Raw genomic sequence first — 24678 nt, forward strand, 5'->3', positions numbered from 1 at the left:
TCCTGAAATGCAATTATTTCCTTTGTGTACTTGTTTTCTGTCTGTATGTCATACTAGAATATAAATGTGAACAGATGGGACTGCTGTCTCTTGGTTTCTCTGTCTCCCCAGAACCTAGCACAGTGCCTGCTCAGAAGAGACACTCAATAAAATTTGGTTAAATGGATGAATGAAAAAATGAACAGGGCGGCCTAGGTGGCTCAGTGGTTTAGCGCTGCCTTCAGCCCAGGGCATGATCCTGGAGACCCAGGATGGAGCCCCACGTCGGGCTCCCTGCAAGGAGCCTGCTTCACCCTCTGCCTGTGTCTCTGCCTCTCTCTCTGTGTCTCTCATGAGTAAATAAATAAATAAATAAATAAATAAATACTTTTTAAAAAATGAACAAATATAACCCATTTACTACACGTGTACTTTATTTTAATAACCAAAGCCGGTAAGAACTTGTAAACTCATTTGGCTTGTGGTCCTGGTTTCAGCTTCTAACACAGTAAATGGTAGCTCCATGCTCTGTGCACAGTAGACGTTCCATTTACATCAGGGATGCTGGTTATGGTAATGATTCCATAGTGATGGCCTGTATACTGATTGGCCCAACACTGCCTGAGAGGAACCTGAACCCACCACCAGCTTGAGAGGGTAAAAGACTACCTGTCACTAGAGCATCAGGGTTTCTAAACAATGGTTCTGTCCCATTCACTGATGAAATTACACTAACTACACAATACAAATGTGACACACCTTAACTTTCAAAGACCTGGAAAGTCCAAATGTTGGGGGAAAAGGAAAGAAAACAAAGAAGAAAGTATGAGTCACCCTAAATGCCAGTGACAAGAAGAATACCTCTGGCTGGAGGCCAATCAAGAAAGGCTTCCTGGGGAAGGTGGTATCAGGGCTGAGCCTGACCGATGGGTAGAAATCTATGCACACAGAGCAGGAGAGAAGATTCACCAGGTAAAGAACACAGTGTGACCACAGGCTCAGAGGAAAGAAGGCTGAAGAACAGGGGGAGGAATAGGAGGAAATAAGCCTGAAAACTAGATTCAGAGCAGAGAGAGGAAGCCCAAGAAGATTACACTCATCACCTTGGATGGACCTGGTAGAATATGGGTGTTTCAGCTAAGTTTTTTTAAACAAGGGATGGCATAAGCCAGGCTTTTCTTCAGGGTAAAAGATCAGCTAGCAAAGTAGGACATGTTGGAGAAAGGAAGGACTGGGGATGGGGTGACTCTCAGGAATCTTCACTCATACATCCCTTCACAGATACTTATTGTGCACCACTATGTATTAGGCGCTGCTCACATGCTACAGATATATTAGTGAACAAGACAAAGATCACACCCTTGAGTTTACACTCCATTGGAAGAAAACAGAAAAGAAACGATAATATAGATCAGCAGATTACAAAGTATGTTAGAGAGTGATCAAAGTTATGGGGAAAAAAGAAAAAGCAAAGGAAAGCAGAGTAAAGGAATCAGGAGATCTGGAGGGCGGGGAGGGCACAAAATGTGGTAGTGCACACAACATCAAGGTGAACTTCACAGAGAAGAAGAGACACAAATTGAAGAAGGAGCACAAACTATAGAAGGAGAGGGCGAGGGCCCAGCTGATATCTGGGGAGAGGACTCTGCAGGCGGAGGAAACAGGCCAAGCAAAACCCCGAGGCAACAGAGTGCCTGGCGTGTTCTAGAAGGAACAAAATGAGGTCAGTGTGCCTGCAGCAGAATGAGAAAGGGGAAGGCGAAGCAACCAAGTCAGAAAGGTAAGAGGGCCTTGAATTTTCTTCTGGGAGAACAGGAGCCTGTGCCAGGTTTGGGGGCACAGGAATAACAGGATCCAACTTAGGTTTAAAGGGTTGCCCCTCAGCCATCAGTAGGGGCACCACTTAGAAAGCAGTTGTAGTAGTTCAGACAGATGATGACAGTGGCCGGAACCAGGGCAGTAGCAGGGGGAAATGATAAGAGGAGCCTGTGCTCCAGATTTGGGTTGTGGGCGGGATTGCTGATGAACTGGATGTTGGGTGTGATGGAAATACAGGAGCGGCAGATGACTCCAAGGTGCATTAGGCACATCAAGGTTATAGCTATTGAGGATCTTCACTAGGGCTGTAGCTCTGAGGAGCGGAGGCAACCAATGTAAGCCATGTTGTGACATGGAAAAGACCTGACCACTCATCTGAACACAGGCATGGCAGACAAGGAGGCCAATTCATGGCTACATTCCACATCTTTATTGAGACTCGACTCTGCTGGGCACGTGCAAGGCCCCAAGGGGACAATGGTGAACGAGACAGCATAGTTCCTGACTTAGTGGAATGTGCTGACCGGTGGTACTCATGATGCAAACCAAAAATGTAATGGTCATTGCTTTAATTATAGTGTCAAAAAATTAATATTCAAGTACTAAACATTAAATTGGATATACAATTAATAAATATGTAATACATAATATGTATCACATGAAATAGTATAATAAAATATACATTTAATATCAATGTAATTTGATTTTAATAATTGAATTATATTTAATTATTAATACTATTGTGTAATATTTATATTAATTAAAATTACTACAATACTCCAGGCCAACTATTGCATTTGCCAACAGAGATTTAAGACAAACCAGAACCAGTGAGAGAGTACCATTGTAATCTTGAGCAGTGAGAGCCTCTGCAGTGCTGGGAGCAGAGGGTGGGAAACCAGCAGGGACAGGAGCCCCCAGCCCTGCCTGGAGGCTGACTCCTCCACTGGCCTCAAAGGAGGAGAGGGTGATACTGTGAACTAGAGCTAAAAATGGGGTGTGAGGAAGAGGGGAGCAGGCCAAGTCAGGAGCTCACTCGGGACAGGCTGGTATAGACAACCCCAAGGTTTCAAGCCTGAATTATGAACTGTTGGCTCTACAGGCTCTCTATCTGTGTTGGTCACCATCGTGTCCCCAGGACCTAGCATGGCACCTGGCAGTCTCAAAAAATATATTTTGAATGGGGACACCAAGAGAGAGGTGTACTGACTTCTTCTGGAGGACAGGTTACAGGAGAAAAGCATTCACGAGTCTCCCAACAACAATGCCAGGGTGGGTGGTCTGAGAGGGGGAGTCGAGCCAGTGCTGGACTCTTGGCAGCATGGGGCTGACATTCTGGAAGCATCCCCCACAGTGGGCCCAGAAGTACCTGTATTTCCTGCATGCTTTCCTCCTCTCTGGCATCCACCTTCTTCTCAACACCCTCACCACGGAGCAAGGCTTCCAGGGTGGTGCTTTCTGAGGTAAAGCCATCCTTCTTCAGGGGCAGCTCCACTTCTGACAAGTAAAGACAGAGAAGTAGGGTCAGGCCATTAGAAGCAGCGGGGACAGGAGGGATAAGGGGGACAGGAGGAATAAGAGTGACAGGAGGTGGCACTTGAGCACATGCAGGAACCCGAGCCCCGGGTAGAGCTAGAGGCGGCCTGCGTTCTCTCCTCTGGGTGGAACAGCCACACCGGAGTTGGGTCTGGCTTTTCCTTCTCCTGTTCACAGTCTCGGAGAAGATTCCAGCCCTGCCCATATCCTCGCAGAGAGCAGAGGCAGAGCAGCAGAGCAGCAGAGCACCAGATAGACAGTGATGGTGAGCAAGGCACTCGAGGATGCCAGGGCCCTTTTCTACATCTACAAAGTGAGGAGAACAATGCCCAGTACCCACAGGGCCACCTTGTGGGGCATAAGTATGTCCCTTCACAGTAAAGTGCTTTGAAATCCCTATAGCGATACACCAATGTCAGCCCTGAATCTTAGTATTCTCTGCCTCTACCCCAAGTCTTGCCTGGCAACTCTGTGACCTCCCCTCAGCCATGCTGGCTGCCCAGCTCTGGGTTGCTCCATGAGAAGCTATTTCAACCCCAGAGAGGCTGTTCTCATCAAGGGATACAAAGACCACTAAAGCCAAGGAAAAAGAAGAGGGAGCACAGACACCTAACAGATCCCAGACTGATGGCTGGGAGCTGCAGTGCCTGCACACCAGAACACTTTTTCTGAAGATGTCAGGTACCAAGGGCTTGAAGTCATGAGGCCAGCTGAGCAGTGTCAGCCAGAGTCAGCCCTGCCCATGAGAGAGACCAGAGAAAGAAGCTGAACTCCTTTCCCAAGATGTCCCCCAAATTCTTAACCCAAAGGTAGATTGCCTTTGTTTTTGTTACATTAAAAGCAGAAACCTCTAAATAAATACATACATACATACATACATACATACATACAGAAACCTCCGGTACAGGTGATCTTATTTTAATTTTCTATGAAACATTCCTCCGATGTCTCTTCTGATCCTGTACTTCATACCTGCCCTGGCAATTAGATGCATGGCCCCTATCCTGTTACCAGGTAAGATGAGTACAAGAACATGAGGGATTGGTGCCCTAGAAAACAGTCAGGGGAACGAATGGCTCGTATGTATGGGGGAACTGAGAGTTTAGTGCAGGACTATCTACAGAGGTGTGGCCAGGAATAAGGGATCAACACGGGAAGGTGGAGCACGCCCCAGCTGTTCACAGTAGAAGCCATTACTACTGCTATTCCTGCAGGGACAGAGGGAGGGCGTTTGTAAGAACCTGGAGAGATCTGTGGCTTGCATCCTCAGTGAGCTCATGAGAGAGAGAACCACGGTAAAGGGATGCATGGCCCAATCTCTCTCTTTCCATCCTCGTCTTCCTGCTCTGCCATCCCATTGGCCAACCTTAACTAGACTCCTGAGGGCAAGGAAGCCTCACTGACACAGCACACCAAGGTCAGCTTCCTGGGGCCCAGGGCAGTGCCCTAGGATGAAGAATGGATCTGGAGGGGGGAGGGGGGAAATGGAAATGACCAGCACAATCCAGCCCTGCTCTACTGGGCTTTATTCTACTCAAATAAAACTCACGTACCCCTTCTGTCTCCTCAGAACCAGACACAGGCTGACCAGTCCACAAGAAAGGGGTCTGGGGTATCTCATTAAAACTGAAGGAATCCACACCTACAAGTAACCAGCCAGAAGAAGAAGGTGGGAAAGAGAAACAGTATCTTAAAGTCCCTTGAGAGACAACAAGGTCTTTGGGATTTTTTTTTTTTTTTTTTTTTTTTTTTTACCAAAAAAAGGCAAGCAGAAGATCCACCTCCATCAAGAAGTACTACTGCCAAATCAACCACCCCTGAAACTCGTCCATACACCTGTTCACTCAACAAACATTTACAAAGAACCACTGTGCTGCAACTAGGCACCCAGGAGGTGTGTCAGATAAAGACAATCCTGGCCTTTGGGCGGTTTACAATCTAAAGAGACAGACATTAAACACCGCATACAAAATAAATAAGCAATGACAAACTGTCGTAGGGGCAATGGAGGAAAACAACAGGGTGAAATGTAAAGAGAGAATACAGTGGGGGTTTGCTTTAGATCAGGGGGTCAGGGAAGGCCTAGGCAATGAAGTCATGTTGAGGCTGAGTGTCAGGAAAATAGTCCACTGTCTGCTTTAATGAGTGCAGAGCGTGCAACTCCAGAGCCTGCTCTGATGACATTACTTTTTCTTAAGTCAAAAAGACTTCCAAACGTCTAATATAAAACAATTAAAGTGTGTTGCCTCCTGTCCTGACTTCAGTCAAAAGAGAACAGCTGGTCACCATCCTTTAAACCTATACACACACACACACGTATATATATATATATGTACATACACACACATATATATATGTATACATATATGTATGTATGTTCACACCTTAGTGTTCCCCTTAGCCTCTCAACACTAAATAAATCTTATTTCCGGAATTGTGCAGCATCTTAGAGCTGAAAAAAGCCTTACAGATCATCTGCTTTAATCATGTCATTTATAAATGAGTGACCCAAGGCTCAGAGAAGTTCAGTAACTTCACAGGAAGCCACACAGCAGAACAAAAAGCCAAACAATCTTTCCTAGATGCCATTAAGATCATGTGAGAGCCCCTTATTAGTAGTTTGCAGGCCCAGGCTGAGCCCCAACGGGCGCTGATATGCTTATGTACATGCAGAGTGCTCGGCACGCGATAAACGTTCAACATGTGGTGGCTGTTCTTATTGCTTAACCCCCACCGCCACCCAAGAGGTGCGCACAGTTACTAACCCGTTTCACAGCTGAGGACACTGCAGCCTAGGGAGGTATAGAACTTGTTTAATATCACACAGCACCCAGCCTTGACCCGTCTGCCTCTAGAACCCATTCACATACTCTAGCTTGTACAGATGTCACTTTATCTCTCTTTGGTTCTTCCTCAAAAAGTTCTTTTCCAAACCTTTGGGCATTTCCACTACATCCCTAAACTCTCTTCATAGTTTTCATATTTCAAGATGAAAGATAGATCTGTGCTGAGGCTGAGAGCAGGTCTGTGTCACAGTTCGGGCTCTGTTCTATGTGAACATCCCCATGTGGTGTTCACCCCTTCTGCAACAGTACTGACCCCACACAGAGCTTTCCATCCACTTCCTCCTCCTCCTTCCTCTCCTGCTAAATACTCCTCCATCCTATTTTCCCATAATTCAGCCTACTCTCTTGGTCCTCTGCTCACTTACCATATGCACACAGTAGAAGAACTAAGAGAGAAAAAAAAAGAATGAAATTGGGAACAGTGATATGGGCTACATGCAAAGAGCCAGAAGGGACCTCCAGTAGCATATAGAGTCCAATCCCTCAAGGAGGAAAGGGTAGCACAGAAAGGTAAGGAGCCCTTCCCAGTGTCACAGGGAAACTCCATGGCATTATCCTTGCCTAATTGCCAAAATATTTGACCGGCTCATAGAAGTTCTGCTTTCAGACAGCCCTGGAGTCAAGCTATACCCCTGCCATGTATTAAAGGACCATGGGCTAGTTACTTAGACCTCTGAGTCTCTGTTTTCTTACGTGATAAGTGAGGGTGATCACAATATTTCATTGTTTTGATGTGAAGATTAAGCAAGGTAGGGGATCCCTGGGTGGTGCAGCAGTATGGCGCCTGCCTTTGGCCCAGGGCGCGATCCTGGAGACCCAGGATCGAATCCCACGTCGGGCTCCTGGTGCATGGAGCCTGCTTCTCCCTCTGCCTGTGTCTCTGCCTCTCTCTCTCTCTCTGTGACTATCATAAATAAAAATTAAAAAAAAAAAAAAAAAAAAACTAAGCAAGGTAATACACCACATAAAGAAACTCTCAGAGATCCCCAAAAATCCAGCATGGAAGCATGGAAACAGAGTGGAAAATGAAGCTTATCAATTTTTTGTTTGGGTTTTGGTTTTCCCATTCAAAACTTACAATCAGAAATTTGATTGTATATGTAAAGAGGCTGGGATCTTTGGTCCATGTTTCCCATAAATGCTACAATTTATTACTGTTGAAGTTAAAATAATCCTAATTTTAATGGTACAGCAGCATGGTCCGATAGAAATACAATGCCAGCCACTTATACAATTTTAAGCTTTCCAGGAGCCACATTTTAAAAACAAAGAACAGGTGCAATTAATTTTAATGTTTTCTAATCCACTATATCCAAAACATTCTCATTTCAACATGTAACAAATACTAAAAAAATTAATTCAATATTTTGCATTCTTTGATTTGCATTGAGTCTTCAAAAATCTGGTATTTATTTTATACTTACAGCACATCTCAATTCAGATTAGCCACATTTCAAGTGTTCCGTAGCCACATGTGGCTAGCGGCTACCATATTAGTGCAGGTTTATACCATTAAAAGTGACATGTACTATGATTTGTTTCCCAAAAATTGGAAAGACATTATTTATGGGGTTTTTTTAATATTTTACTTATTTATTCTTGAAAGACACAGAGAGAGAAAGAGAGGCAGAGACACAGGCAGAGGGAGAAGCAGGCTCCTTGCGGGGATCCTGATGTGGGACTAGATCCCCAGACCTGGGATCACACCCTGAGCTGAAGGCAGACGCTCAATCGCTGAGCTACCCAGGCATCCCCAAATATGGTTCTTAATGTGCCTTCTTCATACCCAGCTGAGCACCATCCCAGGACAGTGTTCTAGCTGACCACTGGCAAGCCCTGGTTTCAAAGCACTCTGGGTAAGGCTTGCAAGGTCAGAATGACAGGCTAACTAGTGCCCTCCCAACAAACCAGGAGAGGGTACATTCCCTGGCCCCTGACCACAGGAGGTCCCAGAGTGAAGGGAAAAACAAGGTAACAGGTCCAAGCTCTTGCACAACGTACGTCCTAGACATGCTATCGAGCCCTCAGGGATGTCATTGATTGTTTTATTCTAATACATTCCATCTAGAGATGGAATTTAGTAATCCTTTATAGGTGTACTCATTTTGACCCTCATACAAATTTGGGGACCACATAACCTGACAACAGCCATCAAACATTTAACATTAAAAGAAAATGATCCAAAACCCACACATAATTCATCTTTAAATTAGCCTGATTTTATACACAAGGATATAAACCCACGGATCGTTACTCTCTCCAGAGCGGCAGCAGCTGTCACCCAAGCCAGCCGCCTCCCTGGGCCCCCGTAAGCAGCTCTACCTCTACTTCTAATTGGGAACAGAGATACTCCTTGGGTGACTTCCAGCACGATCCATCACACCAGAGACAGCTTCTGTGCAAACCGAAGCAAATCGGTTTCCAAATAAGAAAAAACCTCCTAGACAAACAAGGATTGAAGCATAGAAAGTATTTAAAAAAAGGTGGGGTGGGGGGGGAGAAAGAAACAAATGTATGAATAAAAGCAAAAAAAAAAAAAATTGCCAGAGACAAGCAGTGGCTTCTATCTAGGGCTGTGGACACAGCAGCCGTCCTCTCGGGTAGAAATCAAAACCACAGGCCTTTGACACAGGTGCCCCAAGCCTGCCACCCAACACACTGAAAGCAAAGCTTCCACTGGGTTGTTGGAGCCACTGAGCTCATTAACAGGATGCAGGCGAGATGAGCCCGAAAGTGCAACATGGGAGCACAGTGAGTAATTAAATCCCAGGCCATTTAAAAATGCAAACGCCTGGATGTCACCGGCTCACGGAGCCTCTGACTCCTCATGCGTTTTTTGGCTCAGGGTGGAGGACTGGGAACTTGCAAGTCATATATGGATTATAATAAAATATGCCATATAAAAAACAGATTAAGACAGTTCTTCTTTGGGGAAATATACAAACAGAGGAGCTGTCTGTTAGCTGTCGAGTTTGCAAGAGATACCATCTTTCGGGAGGCTGTGCTCTGCCAACAGACAGTCTGCCCCAAGGGAAATAGTGGTGAAACACCCCGACAAGGCACATCCATCCGTCCATCCATCACGGGCTCTCCATGACGCCAGGGCCTGGAGACAGAGTAACGGTGCAAAAGGGAGTGAGAAACCCCACAGACAATGGCAGACGATCCTCCGGCTACATCAGGAGTGCACAGATTTTTTTTTTTTTTTTTTTTTACCTGCCTCTAGTTTTTCTTTAAAAATACAAATGTGCAGTTTTCTCTTCTGAGTGCTTATTATTGTTAAGGAGTTAAGCTCATATTTCCTTGGATTTGTACATCAACTTACACCAAGAAGCAGGGAGCTTAAGAATCGTTAATTCATTTATCCCCATCAGACTCTCAGGCTCATGGGGAGGGAGGTTGGGGGATGGAAATTGTTATCATTCACCCCACAAGGGAAGCGATTGGGGTGAGGCACAGACCAGAGCCTTTCCTGAGATGGTGGCAGGCCCAGGAATCCATCTGCTCATTCCTCAGGGGTGCCATTTGCTTGGCTACATGTGACTCCCTGTTTTGTGATTCAGAAAGCTCAAAATAGATGAGGTTCACATTGAGGACCCATCACCCAGGCTGCACCCTGCAGGCCCATGTTACCACCTGTTTCAGAATCCCAGGATATCCACACAACAGGAGGGCTGATTGTTTCCCCATATGGCCTCTGCCCCCACTCTTGGGTGTGCCCATCCACTCACCCCCAAGCCAACATGCAAGGATGGGTCCTCGCACACAGTACCCAGGGGCAAGCCCATCAGATAAGCATTTCCCCACCCCAGAGACACAGAAGAACACCCCCTGCCAAAGGAAGCTCACCCCTGGGTTGGCTGGCAGGTACCAGGTCATTGCAGCTTAGCAGGATGGGGTGAGGGAAGGGAGGGATGGTGGTGGCATACGGAGGGGTGATGGCTAATCTTGTGTTCAAGGGAATACAGACAACCAGAAAATACAGGAGGCCGCTCTGGAGTGAAACCTCAGCTTTAGTTCCCCATGTCACACACTGGGCCTTGATCGGTCTTCCTCTCTCTCTCTCTCTCTCTCTCTCTCTCTCTCTCAAACTGGGGGATCAAAGCCCACTTCCTGGCATTGCTGTGGGACCAAGGGAGACAAGGGACAGAGCGCCTGCACAAGGGGCACGACACTCAATCAGTGTGAAAGCCCTCCCTTCTGCCTCCAAAGTGGTGGCACTTCCCTGCAAACTCTTCACCCTCTGCTCCTCTCAACCAGAGGCAGCAGAAGCCATGAGGCACAGCTTCCAGAGCCGGGGCCCGGGCCCAGGGAGAGCCGAAGCGAAGAAGCTGAGTCCAGAGCTGTGCTGAGGACAGAGGAGGCCAACAATGAAGCACAGCTCGAAGGCAAGATGCCAGCCCTGCTTTTCCAGGGTGGGCCCTGTCCTGCCGGCTTGGAAATCATGGCCAGAACCACGTGGGAAGCGCCTTGCCCTCGCCATTCATTGGACAAATAAACGACTGAGCACTTACTATGTACCAGGTTCTATTCTAGGTGCCGAGGACACCGCTGTGAACAAGAGAGGAAAAGTCATGCCCTCGTAGAAACTGTGTCAGATACCTAAAATAAACGAGTGAGACCTTTGGCACAATAGACAATAGTCAGTGCTTGGGAGGAACACAGAGCAGAGGAGGGGATGTTGGAGCATCGGGGAAGTGGGAGGGTGGTTACACTTTGAAATGTGGCCAGGAAAACACAAACCTGAGGAGGGGGCAGAGAGGGCATGCTGATATCTAAGAAAGGACGTTCTGGGCAAAGGAGTCATCAGTGCAATGACCCTTAAAGCTGGGGCCCATCTGCCTGGAGCACAGTGAGCCAGAGAGGAGAGTACGAGACCTATCCAGAGTTACAGGGGCCTTGCAGGGCAGGCCACCGAGAGGAGGTTGGCTGCCACTCTGAGTGTGATCAGAAGCCACTGGAAGCTTCGAGCAAAGAGTGACATGCTGCTGCCTATAGTTTAGGAGGAACACTCTGAAAATAACTGATGGAAGGAAGGCAGAGTGGGGAGGCCAGTCGGGAGTTACTGCAGTATGTGTGGGGCCCCACCCACGAGCCTGGGGCTCAGGACAGGGCTGAGCATGACACAGACGAGCCCCCTCTTCGTGGCACTTACACCCTGGTTTCCAGATACATCCAGGGGGCAATATGTATTGGGAGCAGACCCCTAACCCCTGGCCTGGGGCCGTGGGTTAGGGGGTGGGGGGAGCATCCCACACAGTGAACCAGGATAGAGGGCAGGTGCCCCACACTGAGCGGCAGAGGTATGGAGCAAGTCCACAGAGGAATAGTGGACTGGCCTAGGCCATGGGCAGGAGAAACGAGCCAGTCGGACAGGCCTTGCCTAGCACACCATGGGGTGACAGGTGTTGGTAAGAGTGGGGAGGAAGCCTTCCAAGTTGACCTCTGTGCCCTGGGCAACAGATGCCAGAGTTCTGGGACACAAGGGGTGACTTTTGCAAGCTGTGGGTTTGGTAGAGGTGGATCCCATGGCCAGGTGCCAGGTCTTCTGTCCTTGGTGTAGAAGGTTCCAGACTTGGGGCTTTGTAAAAGACTCAAAGGCAGAATGCAGTCCCATTCCAGGCCAGACAGCACATGCTCTTCCAACAACAGGCACGTCACTGGGCTGGAGACAGACACGGCAAGACCCCTGCAGCCACCCAGCAGTGCAGCCCGGAGATGGCATCTCGGTGGAAGCCCTCCAGGGCCAGCCTCCCTCGGGACGCTCAGAACAGCCCGATGATGTGAGCGAAGCAGCTGCCATGGTCTGCCTTTCACAGCCGACGAACCAAGGCCAGAGGTATTAGGTAACTGCCCCAAATCACACGGCCCGTGGGTGGAGGGGTCTGGACTTGAACCCGGGCCTTGGGAGCCTTTGGTGCCTTTTCTCCTGCAGGGCACAGCTGTGGGGCACAGCGAAGGACCCTATGACCTAAGACCAAAGAGAGGCAAGATGACAAAGCCGGGACAGGAAGCCCAGGCTTCTCTCTGCTCAGTCTCCCTCATCTGTGACGCGGGCCTGCTGAGAAACACCACGTTCTCCAAGACTGGGGTCAAACACCGGGCACCCCCCTCTCCTCCATCCCTTTCATAAATCTTTACTGCCCACCTGCTATGTGACCAGCCTGTTGCTGGGCGCTGGGGAAACAGACGAAGGACGGTGCGTCCCTACCCTCCAAGCGCATACATCCCCGTCAGGAGGGACACCGTGAGCAGGCAGGGGGCAACGGGGTGGCTTTGGTCTGATGACCCGTGCTCTAAGCGTGCTGGGATGGCACGTGTGACCACGGAGACCCTGCGGCGGCTGTGCCAGCTGCCCCGAGGACACGTCCTCTGCCAGACCCAGCTCCCGGAGCCCTGCGGGGTGCGTGCAGTGCTGAGATGCCCCCGGCTCGGTCCCCCAGCCTGCCAGGAAGGCAAAGAGGGCTCCAAGAGTCGCAGCGTGCGGCGGGGGGGGGGGGGGGGGGGGTGCAGGAGTGGCCTGCCCACCTCTCTCCGGCTCCCCTGCTCCTGAGGCCAACGAGAGCTAAAGGAGCTGCTGTTGCAAACCTCCAGGATGGATGGCTGCGGGCTCTGACACTGCAGGAAGGAGATAAATGACTGGTCATTTCCCCCTGATGCACTTGAAGGCATCCATCCTCCCAGCTGTACCAAGCTCAGGGAGCCCCCCGCACAGAGCCAGATAAGCCCTGACAGATGCGGGTGGGAGCCGGAGTGTCCTTCCCCTCCGAAGGACACAGCCAGACTCCTCTGCAGGCCGGGAGAAGGTCACGGTGTCCACTGGCGCACACCTGGCTGGGGGCTCCACGGGTCCCTTCCCTCGCCAAGCATCTCGCCCACCCCCGCCTGGCTCATCCCTGCGAGGAGCACCCGGGAAAGGGGGAGGGCGAGGGGCAGAGGGAGCCAGCTGACAGGCTCATCAATCTCGGGCTACATGCTTGGCACATCGGCGTTCCTTAAGTGGCTCCCGGACCGGGAGGGTGCTGGAGGAGTCAGGGGGACTGTCTGGAGGAGAAGAGAAATCGCGCCGAACATCAGAGAGCAAATGGTGGAAGAAGCCTGGAGACTATTAAAATGTGGGCCATGTACAAAAGCAGTAGGGAACTAATTAAGATGCAGGATTTGCAAAAGCTGGGGAAGTTGGCCGCAGCCTGCTCCCATCTGTGGAGTTCTGGCAGTTTAGTGCGGCAGGGACAGCACCCTAGGCAGGCGAAACAGGCCTCTCCACCCCTGGCAGGCAGGCAGGACCCAAGCCCTCTCTGCCTGGACTGGCCCTCTTGGTTGGGGGGGGGGGCATCCTTCTGAGGGTCCTCGTGACCTGCTTGTTGGTCTGCTGGGGCAGCCTCCGCTTTGAGGCACCCTAGCCTACCATCTCCTCGGGGGTCCTGTCCTTCTGCTTATGTTCCCCCAACGACGTGTGGTGGGTGGTGACTATCCTGGTCATTCATCCCCGGTCATTGAGTGGCTGCCAAAGACAAAAAAAAAAAAAAAATCCAAGGGAAAGAACCAGAACCCTATTATTCCTGGCTGCCTTCCCTCCCAACACCCTTGGAATTTGGCAAGGGGGGCAAAGAGCCGTGTTGCTCCCCAAGTATCCTGGAGCAGGAGGGATTTACAAGGCCTCAGGTACATTCCAGAAGCAGAAAGAACATCTGTTGTAAAGCCCTGTTGGTCTGAGAACGGCACCACAAACTTGTGTGTTGGGTCCTGGAGCAACATGGCGCCAGTTCCAACAGGCTCTCCCTTGGGGTTCTCTCCTTGGCCTCCCCCCTGTTATGCCCCAGGGGAATTCACTTCCTAATTCAATGCCACAGTTCTCCAACCTCTAAAACAAAGAGAAAACCTACCCTAGACCAGGGGTACCAAAAGGTCTGGGGTCGGAAGATGCTAAATTGATCCAAGCGGACCATCCAAGCATTTAATCCAAAGAGACACAAGTAAAAGTTTGTTCTCAGCCTTTTTCTTTTCTTCATTCAAACACACAAGCGCACGCACACACACATACACACACACACACATACACACACACACAAAGTGAAGTTAAAGGCCTCTTTTTTTAATCAGCTGGCTTTTGCCCAACATCTGCCCTGCTCCAGGGCCTTCTGGTGGATATTTACTATCCACCTTTCTCTCCTGCCAGCTCGGCTCCCCCTTCGCAAGGACAGAGCTCCATTCTTGGGGAAATGGTCCAGGGGAGGCCCCCTCTCTGGCACCAGGCCTCTGCCCCAGTCTTCACGTTGCCTGAATTGTGATGGCTGCGCCTTGAAACACCTTGCGTTCACCACTGCAGCCAAGTGCAAGCTGCAGAGAACACTGAACTCCATTGTCAGTCGGCAGAGAGAAATAATGTTGTATGTGTTGTCCTTCAGACGCCCAGGCAAGTAGGAGGTTGCAAGATATTTATTCAAGACAGATTGGAGGGGTGATGTTAGGCGTGAGAAACACATAGGTCCAGGGACACAGAGTGTTTCCAAGGCCCAGAGAGCTCTCCCCAGCTCTCAGCCCCATTCCACCCGCGCCCAGACACATTTTTATTTTCGGCAAGTGGTGAAGAAACACCGGCAGGATGGCATATTCACTGTGAGGGAGATGGGATGAGGACAGCAGGATTGGGGGTGATCCATCGGTGTGTGATCTAGCGCTGAACAATGATTGAACGACAGCAGAGATGATCCGCCTCCCCACCCCTCACCCTGAGATGTGTCCTCAGTCCAGATGAGCGCTGTGCCTTTTGGGCGGGGGTGGGGGGGATTGAGCCAGAGGTAGGTGGTCCTGCAGCCCTGTCCTCAGACTTTCCCCAAAGTCCCTCAAGATTCCTAATCTATACCCCTCCCCTTGCCTTGACCTGCTTTCCTGATGGAGCTCTCAGCTCTGCAGACCTGAGGTCAAGGACAATTCTTACCTGCTGGCCTCTGTTGCTGAAAGCTGCCTACCACCACTGGCAGGATTCAGGCCGGGACACAAAGGAAGACAGGAGGTACAAAACCGGGTGTTGGCAAAATAAATTGCTTGTGGCATCTCCTCATTATCCATAGAGGGGCCTGACATGGAAGGAAACTCATGCCTTGAGACAATTGTGCTCCGGGCCAGTGCCCCCATCTCTCACAAATCAGGGGAAATCCTCTCCCTCTCCCCCAAGGAAATGAGGGTGCTGACAGTGGAGCCCAAGGGAGGCTCTGAGCATCACAGACATAACTACATTCCTGGAGCTTGTCAAGGGGACCTCAGGGGACTCACAGTGGGAGGCTGGGAAGGAAGAGAGAAGACAGGATGGTACCATAGGCGCTGGTTGGTAGAGGGGTGCCAAGGATTGATTGGTTCATTCATTGGTTTTCTTTCAACATAGACTTAGTCTTCTAGTTTCCATAAATTTAAAGAGATTCAGCTCAGGTTGGACAAATTGATTATCGATTTTCAGCAAGGTTTGCCCAAAAAGGATTATACATAATGTTGTGCGATTTGCTTTTCTTTTTCCACTTAACAATATGTCTTAGATATCTTTCCATTTTTTTTCCTACTCATGTCTTTAAAAGACAAAATAGTATTCCATTTTACGAATATACTATATATTTAACTAGTCCCCTATCAATGGACCTTCTGGCTGTTCCCATGCTTTGCTGTTATTGTTGTTGTTGTTGTTGTTGTTGTTGTTGTTATGAACAATGTCACAATGGACAACATTGGAAATATACATTTGTGTATAAGATAAATTCCCAGCAGCAGAATTTCTAGGTCAAAGGTCAAGTGCTTTTTAAATCCTGATAGGTACTAAGCATTGACCTTCAAAAGGTTATACCCAATTCCACTGCAGTGTGTGAGAGAGGAGATCCTTAGCCTCTCCCCCGGCTCTGTTCCTTCAACTGCTCTCTATCCCTGGGAAGGTAGGCCTTCATTCACCCAGATGGCTGCCCCTACGTCCTAGGAATTTGCAGCAAATCCCCCAGGGACTCTCCCCATGACTCTACCCCAAGTCACACTCAAAAATGCCAACCAAAACACCTAGTTCTCTTTGAACCCAGATCAAAAAATAAGAGGCAGTCATTTAAAAATACTGTCTGAATTGACCCCGTGCTTGGAAGACATAACATCCCAAAGGAGGGAAAGAGTCCTCTCAGCTGGAGACTGCATTTTATAAATGACCAAGGGCAGAGCCATGGAAAGGTGGGGACCTGCCAAGGGGACGGACGTGCCTGAGATCCAGCTTGTGCTCTACTTAACCCACCCGAAGGGACATCACTTTGTAAACATGCACCCAGAGGGGGCACCTTCTACTTTTGCACAAATGTACCATTCAGAGGAGCTGAGGCCCTGGATGAAGGCCCTTTCCTGACATCCTGGCTTGTGTGAAAAATTCAAACTCAGACATGTGGTTCCTCGAGAAAAAGAGTGATCCATGCTGCTTCATGTTCTCTAGATGGGCCCTGATGCTTTGAGGTCTGAGGCCGAGGTGCCTTATCACTGACTCTCAGGCCGTCCCCTGGCATCTTCATTCCCAGCCTGCGGTGGCAGGCCGGTGCGGTGGTAGTTTGAGAGCCCGGCCCCAGTAGAATGAACTCAAAATGGTATATGGAAATGACAAACATTTGGCCCATGGCTTTGGGGGTCGGGGTTTTAGCAGGCTTAGCAGTAGATCTGATCCCCCAAAGAGGGGACACAAGTTCACCTGAGAAAGAGCTCAGTTATTTATTGCCAGCCTGGCTGTTTATGTTTCTCAGTGCCTAGATGCCGGCATGGAGGAACGAGCCCACCTTGGGGGAACCCAACTTACTTAGGATCTTTGGCCACATTGGGATATGGTTACACCATATGTGGTTACCAACTGGCACTCAATTTTTCCAGAGAGGGTCCTCCCCCAGGAATCGAGTCATCTCAGGGGCTGGTCTTTATCAGCCTAAGACCTGGAGCAGCCACCTGAGCCTCTGTCCCAAGCATGAAGGCAGAGGCAAAGGAAACCTTTCAAAGGATCACAGATAGAGGCATGATGTGCTGGTGGGCACTTGTCTCCAGCAAACCACCAGCCCCAGGGTTCTTCCATTTCCCACCACCCACAGGTCATGACAGGCCCAAGGATGGGGCAAGTCCAAAGCCAGCTGTGACGCCAGCTGCTCCACATTCAGCCGCTGGGAGGCCAGTGTGCTCGAAGTAAATGTAGACAAAAGGGCCAGACACTCATAACTTCTCCCTCAGTCTCACCAACAATGAGACTGTCAGTTCCCAGATATGTGAGCAGCACAGTAAACCTTGCTTGGCTCTGTCCGCAGCCTGATTTCCCTAACATATAAAGGGGGCTTTTTCTACTGTTACACCCTCCTTCCTTCTCTGCCTCCCAGGGCTATGGTAAGGACCAAAGGAAATGCTATAAATGAAAATGCTTTGTAAAGGGCTTTGCAAATTACAGTGTGCTGTTCAGACACTGGTTATGATGATGACGATGATGATTCAATCAGAGTTCCCCATCCCCTGGGTGGCAGTGATTGGTAGGACACACATAAACCCAGCCAGCTAATCAGTCCTTCCCAGGACTTCTCTGCCACAGCCATCGAAGGGGACTGCTTTCTGCTGAGTTTAATGAGTACTCAGTCTGGGACTGCTGACAGCCACCCTGCCTGCCCCATGAGGAGAAGAGAGTTAGAGGCAGAAAGAGGCTCAGAGCCCTCACTATGATGTTTGAGCCCCTGGATGCAGCTATGCCTGAAACCAGGCCAACTTTGAGATTTACCATTACATGAACCAACTTCCCTTTGGTTTTTCCCTAGGTTAGTTTGATTAGATGTCTGACATTTATAACTAAAGGAATTCCAACTATCTCCTGGGTACATTTTAATCATTTTCATATTAGTTTTATAATCATAAAATAAAGTTTTTAAAGGAAAAGTTTTGCTAAAGTTTTTCTAAGTTAGTGTACCTATGGGCAGCACAAAGAAGCAAAAAAAGCAATGCACAGCGAAAGCAAGCAAGTGGATTCTCCACTTGTTTCCACAGGAATTGCTGTGTGATTTTCAGTAAGTCTCCCAACCTGCCTGGACCTCATAAAATAAGGAATTGGAGTTCATAGTGTCTGAGGTATTTTACAGCACAAAATATCTTCAACTCCATAAAAGACAATCCAATAGTCTAATACAAAGTATTCTTAAGAAAGCTTTCTAGGGGCACCTGGGTGGCACATTCAGTTAAGCATCTGACTCTTGGTTTTTGCTCAGGCCATGATCTCAGGGTCGTGGAATTATGGGAGCAAGCCCCAAGTCAGGCTCTGAGCTCAGGATGGGGACTGCTTGAGATTTTCTCTCCTTCTCTCTCTGCCCCTCCTGCTCATGCTTGCGCTCTCTAAAATAAATAAATCTTTTAAAAAGAAGACTTTCTACATAAATATTAAGAATAAAGATTAACAATTTAAAATTATTGTCAAGTATTTATTTAAACTGACAAGTTATGTATGAGATGCCCTCACATATAAAATTTAATAGAAATTCATATATGAATATGAAAACATTCACTACATCTCTAGTTAAATTGGAAGGATTGGAGACAAAACTTGGGAACAGCCTGGTTAAAATAGCTGCAGTACATTCATACAGTAGAATATTGTGCAACTGTAAAAAAGGAATGGGGAAATTCTTTATGTATTGATATGGCCGATGCCCGAGGCAAATTTTTAAATGGAATGGGCAAAACACAAGGTGGCTGTGCTATGTCAAAAGACGAGGAAAGGTCATATGGATGTAACTCTTGGTGTGTACATAGAAAATCTGAAGAATCTCAAAAAACTGGTGCCACTGATTACCTAATTACCTCTTTGGAGACCAGGTCTTATTTTTCACTATACAATATATCCTTCAAATGTCAAAACACATGACTGTGTTGCTTACTCAAATTTTTTAAATTTTTAATTAAAGGAGTAAGGAAGGGGGTCTAAGAAAGGGCAAAGACATATGATTTAGGTGATCCTCATGGTTGATCTGAAGCCCAACTAGGAATCCCAAGCACCACTGTGCATATGTACAAATGGGGAAATATACCCAGAGGAGTATATACTCCAACATGGAGACATATCCAACTAATGGATATATCTCAAATAATATGCTCCCTTCAAAATCCACACAGCCAACCTGGCATGTAGTCAACCTCTTGCTATTGTAAAGCTCTGGATGGGGTTGAATTAAACTGATCCAGGGAAGGATCAAGCCAGGGATTACCTCCTCACTCATCCATGGAACTTCTAAAAGAACAGGATCAATGATTCTGGAAGAAGGAGGAAGTTCCACCTCCAAAATAAATTGTTCATACCGATAATCATTCATGTTTAATAAAGAAACACAGGTGATGGGGAGTCATGCCATGCAGACTTCTGATCTGGCCACCTGTAAGTCTTTAAAACCAGTGTTTCCCAAACTTCAGTGTGCATCATGGGAAATGAGGTCCTGGGGATATGGTAAAATGCAGACTCTGACTTAGCAGGTCTGGGCTGAGGCCCAAGATTCTGCAGCTCTACCAAGCTCCCTGAGGATGCCTGTGCTGCCAGTCAAGACCACACTTTGAGTGTAGTTCTAGAACCACCCCAACCAATATGGGCACCACTAGCCATGCGTGGCAAATGAGCACCTGAAATGTGGCCAGTCTGCAATGAGATGTGCTAGAAGTGTAGAGTACACACTGGAATTAAAAAACAATACAAAAAAAGAATGTACAATAGCTCACTCATAATTTCCATATTGACTACATGCTAAGATGATAATATTATTGCTATGTTAGGTTAAATAGAATCTATAATTAAAACTAATTTCATCTGTTTCTTTTTCCCTTGTTTAATGTGGCTACTAGAAATATAAAATGACACATGTGGCTTACATTATACTCCTGTGAGATTATACTGTTCAGGAGACATGACTCTCTGACAGGCTGAGTCTCGGGAAGTTTGGAACAACCTCAGTCACCATCCTGAAGGGTTTGCAAGGGTCTGTAAATTCTGTAGGGCCATTGAGAACCTAGATGGAGCTCATTGAAAAATCTAGCTTCCACCCATCTCTAACAAATAAAACTTCTACGATGAGTGAAATCTGGGTTAAAATAACAATCAAAACAGGCTTAACCATGGAACCATGAGTAAGAGCATCCCAAACAACTGTAAATAGCGATTTTGCAGAGAAAATGCTGCGTAGGAAGGCAGGCGTGGGGTAACCTTGCCAAGAAGCCAGACTTAGCCAGGTCTGCGTTGTCTGGTGACAGTGGGAGGGGACACATCAGCTCTGCCTTTGTTCTACTTAACAGCACTGTTCCCACCACACTGAGTCACCTCCCAGCCCTAGAACCCCCAAAACCAGGGGCTCCCTTAAAACTAAAGACCCAGGGTGAGGGACGCCTGGGTGGCTCAATGGTTGAGTGTCTGCCTTCAGCTCAGGGCGTGATCCCAGGTCTGGGGATCGAGTCCCATATCGGGCTCCTCACAGGGAGCCTGCTTCTCCCTCTGCCTGTGTCTCTGCCTCTCTCTCTGTGTCTCTCTTGAATAAATAAATAAAATCTTTTTTAAAAAAAGAAAAAAAACCCAGGGCAATCACTTGGCCTTGGTCTGAAGGTAGCCAACTAGTCAGAAGTGTTCTAATGGGTCAGTAGCCTAGAAAACTAACCAGTTCCTTCTGCATGGCCACAAAGCAGTCGGCATCCCCTAGAGGCAAATTTTGAACTCAGACTCTTCCATCTCCGTGCCCAAGATGGTTCTATTTTTAGCAACCGGCCCTTTTCATATAAGATGCTCCTAAAGCTCTTTCACAATAAGGGGCTGGGGGTCCACTCTCCTCAGAAACACAGAAGCTGGGACAAGGTTTCTATACTTGAAACCACAGGAAGGTATCACACCACCCAAAAGAGCTACAGCCCCTTGGGCCCTGTTGGGAAAAGCATTCCTCCTGGGCCTGTTCCCACCCCTGCTTGCTTGCTTTACCCCACGGGGTAGTGAGAGAGAGATGAGAGAAAAGGGAAGACACAAGACACCAGAGGGAAGAGATGCTCAGGTGGATACATGGACACGTTTACACATGAGAATAGGCACAGAGGCACACCTCTGGGTACCATGGGCCAGGTTCACTCTCCCACAAAAGCTCTACAGACCAAGGAGCAAAGCAACCTTCTCCTGGGCCAGCCCAGCCCTCCCCACCTCTCCCACCACTGGGCCCAGCCAAGCTCCAGAGGGCACTGACCAGGTTTTATTTCCAGCAGCCGAAGCTTCGGATCCTCGGGCGGGTGCAATCTTCTCTTCTTACGCCAGCAGCGGGCAGGGTATGTGTAGAGCTGACCCGGGGCGAGGCCTATGGACAGAGACAGCAGAAAGGTTAAAGGCTCCAGGCTAGAAGGAGCCTTGGAAACCTCCCTGTCCAGCCTTCTCACTCATAGTGAGAGGAAACTGAAGTCCAGAAAGGTAAAGTGACTTGTCAAGGTCACACAGCTGGTTGATGGAAAAGCAGGAGCAGTATCTAGGTCATCAGACCCCAGGACCCTTGCTCTGTCTGCTCCACTGTGCTGCCTCAGTAAACCCCTGACCATCATGGGTAACTCCATCACCACAACCAAGACAGTTCTGCTCCCTGGTCTGGGGAGATCAGAGGGACCTTTCCAGATTCAACCTCACTACAGTGTTTCCAAGGCAGTGGACCTCCAGCTACCACCCATCAATTGCCCCCCTATACAGGTCCATGTTCACAGGTTCTCTGCAAAGCAAAGCAACAGAAGTCAGTCTGCCTACCTATAGATGGCCTGAATCGGGAAACATTTCAAGGAAACAGAATCAAGGAGCCAGATCTCCTACCTACTAACTTTCTCCATCCACTACAAGCCTACTCTAGTGACCAGGCTCCTTGGCCTGCAGAGCCAGCTTACTTCTATATCCCTGCCCATTTGCCTGGGACTTACAGAAAGAAATAGGCAAGAGTCCAGTGGCTGGGTTTGTATACCAACCACACTGTCTCTCTAGTGTCTCTATTTAGATTTGGCCTTTGGCTCCAAAGTTCCCCACCAGCATCATCTGTCATAACAACCACCCCGTGAAGAGACTTCTTACTTATTAGGCAACACGCTTATGGGGCCTCTGTGGCACATGGCATGGCAGCCAGAGGCCTTGGAGGAATGTGGACTTTCCACACTAGACCATGGTCCATTCCGAGAAAAAAGAGCAGGGGGTGGAGGCTAAGGGGAGAGCGAGAGGGGCTTAAAAGGGATCGGGCGATGTGCAAATTAAAAAGACTGCCTGGTGCACCCCAAAAGAAACCAGTGGAAGACAAGCAATTCACTCTTGCCTGGAGTCAAAAGCCTGGTTCATCCAGACAGGAACTTTGTCTTATCAGAATCCCCAGAACGAGAACTGTGTCTGACACATAGAAGAATCAAACTAAACATTTGCTTAATAAATGAGTAAACAAATACGTTCCAGTTTCACAGTAATCAGTCACAACTCAGTCTTCCGTAGGCAAATGGAGCATATGACAACTGTTAGACCCATGTGGGAAGGTCACATCCTAGGCCTGGGGCCATAGGGATATTAAATATCAGGACCCCACTTCCATCTGCTGTCTGCCATTTGGGGATCATTTGCAGAGGTAATCTATAAGACTTCCATTGCTATATATCCATTTATTCATTTTTCATTTTTACTAGTCATCTCTACCCATTTATTGGTTTGAGTCCAAAGCAGAGGCAACTATTCCAGTACTAAAGGAAGTAAAATTTTCTAATTCTCTTTGTGTGCTAAGTTTCATTTCTAATCACATAGCTGCACTCACAGGTTGCAAGGCTATGAAGAAGTTGGAGGTCCCTACCCCTCCCCATTTGGGTTCTCAGAAACCATTAAGGGCCATGGAGCCTCAAGTTTCCAGAAAAATCTCTGATGTTCTAAGTTAAGGGATTTTCATGTCCAAGAGTCATCCTAATACTCAATTTTGTTGATAGCTTCATAGCTTCTGCATAGTAAGAGGATCCCAAAGCTCTGAGCTCCCTGTGCTCTGAGGACCAGACTTGTGTTGATTTGGAGAAGACCAAATGAATCAAGCAAGACTGTTCTCCTTCTCATGAAAGGTCCAGTTTTGACCTGTCTTTGAGGGAAGGCATCACTGGGAATAGTTCAATCTTTCTGATGTGATTCACTCCAGCACCATGTCATCTCTGACCCTAGAAATCCTGAATGGCTGCATTGATTCTGGGCCCTTGAGCCACCCCTGAGGATAGTATGCCCCAGGACCCCAACAAAGGCCAAGTACAAGGGCTGACCCAGTACTCTACAATCCAGAACTGGTCCCACTCATCTTGGGTTAGTGATTCTTAATCTAGGCTGAACTCAAAAATCCAGACTGAACCTGGAGAACTTCTTAACATCAAGGCCAAAAATTCATGCCAGAACTACCTAATCTGAATGTAAGCAAGTGGAGGAATTGGGCCAACTATTTTTTTAAAAAACATATTATAGATTTTTCCAATGTCTGGCCAAGAACCTCTGGATGTCTAAGCATCATGTAGTTACTGCCTGGATATTCTCTCTGATGTACCAAGACTGGCTTCATGGCCTTCCTGAAAGCATCTCAAGGTTCCAATGCTTCTCCCAAGGTGTTGTCATTAATTGCCTGCTTTCTGGACTGTCTCCCCTACTGGTTTTATAAGACCCAGGATGACAGGAACTGTGTCCATCTCTAGTATCCCCAATACTTAGCACAATGCCTGGTAGACATATCAAGAAGTACTTATCAAATAAATTCAACCAGGAATGCCTGGGTAGCTCAGTAGTTGAGCATCTGCCTTTGGCTCAGGGCCTGATCCCAGGTCCAGGGATCAAGTCCCACATCAGGATCTATGAGGCACCTGCTTCTCCTTTTATCTCTCTCTCTCTCTCTCTCTCTCTGTTTCTCATGGATAAATAAATAAAATCTTTAAAAAAATAGGAATAAATTCAACCAGAACTCAACCAAATTCAGAAATGCAGGAAGTGAATGACTTGCTATTCCTGGTTCCAGGAGACTCATCCACCCACATCCAAACCATCCCAGAGGGACCCCAGAGCTGGGCCCAGAAGTGTGTACAGAACCCACCCAAGATGGCAGTTTCTGTGCCTTAGGCTCCTTCTTGCCCCACAGACTGCTTCATAGTGTTCCAAACTGACCAAGAGCAGGTGAGTAAGAAGGGACTGGTCCAGACAGCACTCTCAAAAGACCTAGAAGACAAGAGGTCAAAATTGCCAACACTTGCCCAAGGGCCTATGCCCTCCCTGAGACTGCGGCCATGGCACTTTGTCAGCAGCATCAAGGAAGCCTAGGGTCACTCAGTTTATAGCTTTAGACCCACTGACTCTCTTGGTAGTAGGTAGTTTGGCCAGAAGAGGGGATTGTTTTTATATCATCCTTTAACTTTCTCTGATGGATTACAGAAGGCCTGTGGTGCAGAGGAAGAGTACATGAGTCCTCATACCACCACTCCTGTAACCTTAGAA

General features: G+C 48.1%; 1 protein-coding gene and 1 long non-coding RNA gene across 9 annotated transcripts in view; one reads left to right on the forward strand and one right to left on the reverse strand.

Annotated features, from left to right (window-relative positions):
• DPF3 (double PHD fingers 3) overlaps positions 1-24678 on the reverse strand; it is a 259291-nt gene that overhangs the window by 116555 nt on the left and 118058 nt on the right. For all 7 annotated transcript variants that reach the window (XM_077909873.1, XM_077909871.1, XM_077909872.1 and 4 more), the window contains exons 3-4: positions 21410-21517; positions 3167-3294 (exon numbers count right to left, since the gene is read on the reverse strand). In XM_077909873.1, coding sequence (XP_077765999.1) covers positions 3167-3294; positions 21410-21517 — 236 coding nt within the window. The remainder of the gene's footprint in view (positions 1-3166; positions 3295-21409; positions 21518-24678) is intronic.
• On the forward strand, positions 11782-12326 carry LOC144320850 (uncharacterized). Of its 2 annotated transcripts, none has more exons than XR_013386490.1 (2): positions 11782-12025; positions 12115-12326. It is a non-coding gene; the product is annotated as an uncharacterized LOC144320850 (long non-coding RNA). The 2 variants fall into 2 exon arrangements; XR_013386489.1 differs by having other exon boundaries at positions 11782-12018.

Source organism: Canis aureus, chromosome 9, assembly GCF_053574225.1.
Source record: "Canis aureus isolate CA01 chromosome 9, VMU_Caureus_v.1.0, whole genome shotgun sequence".
Taxonomy (NCBI): Eukaryota; Metazoa; Chordata; class Mammalia; order Carnivora; family Canidae; genus Canis; species Canis aureus.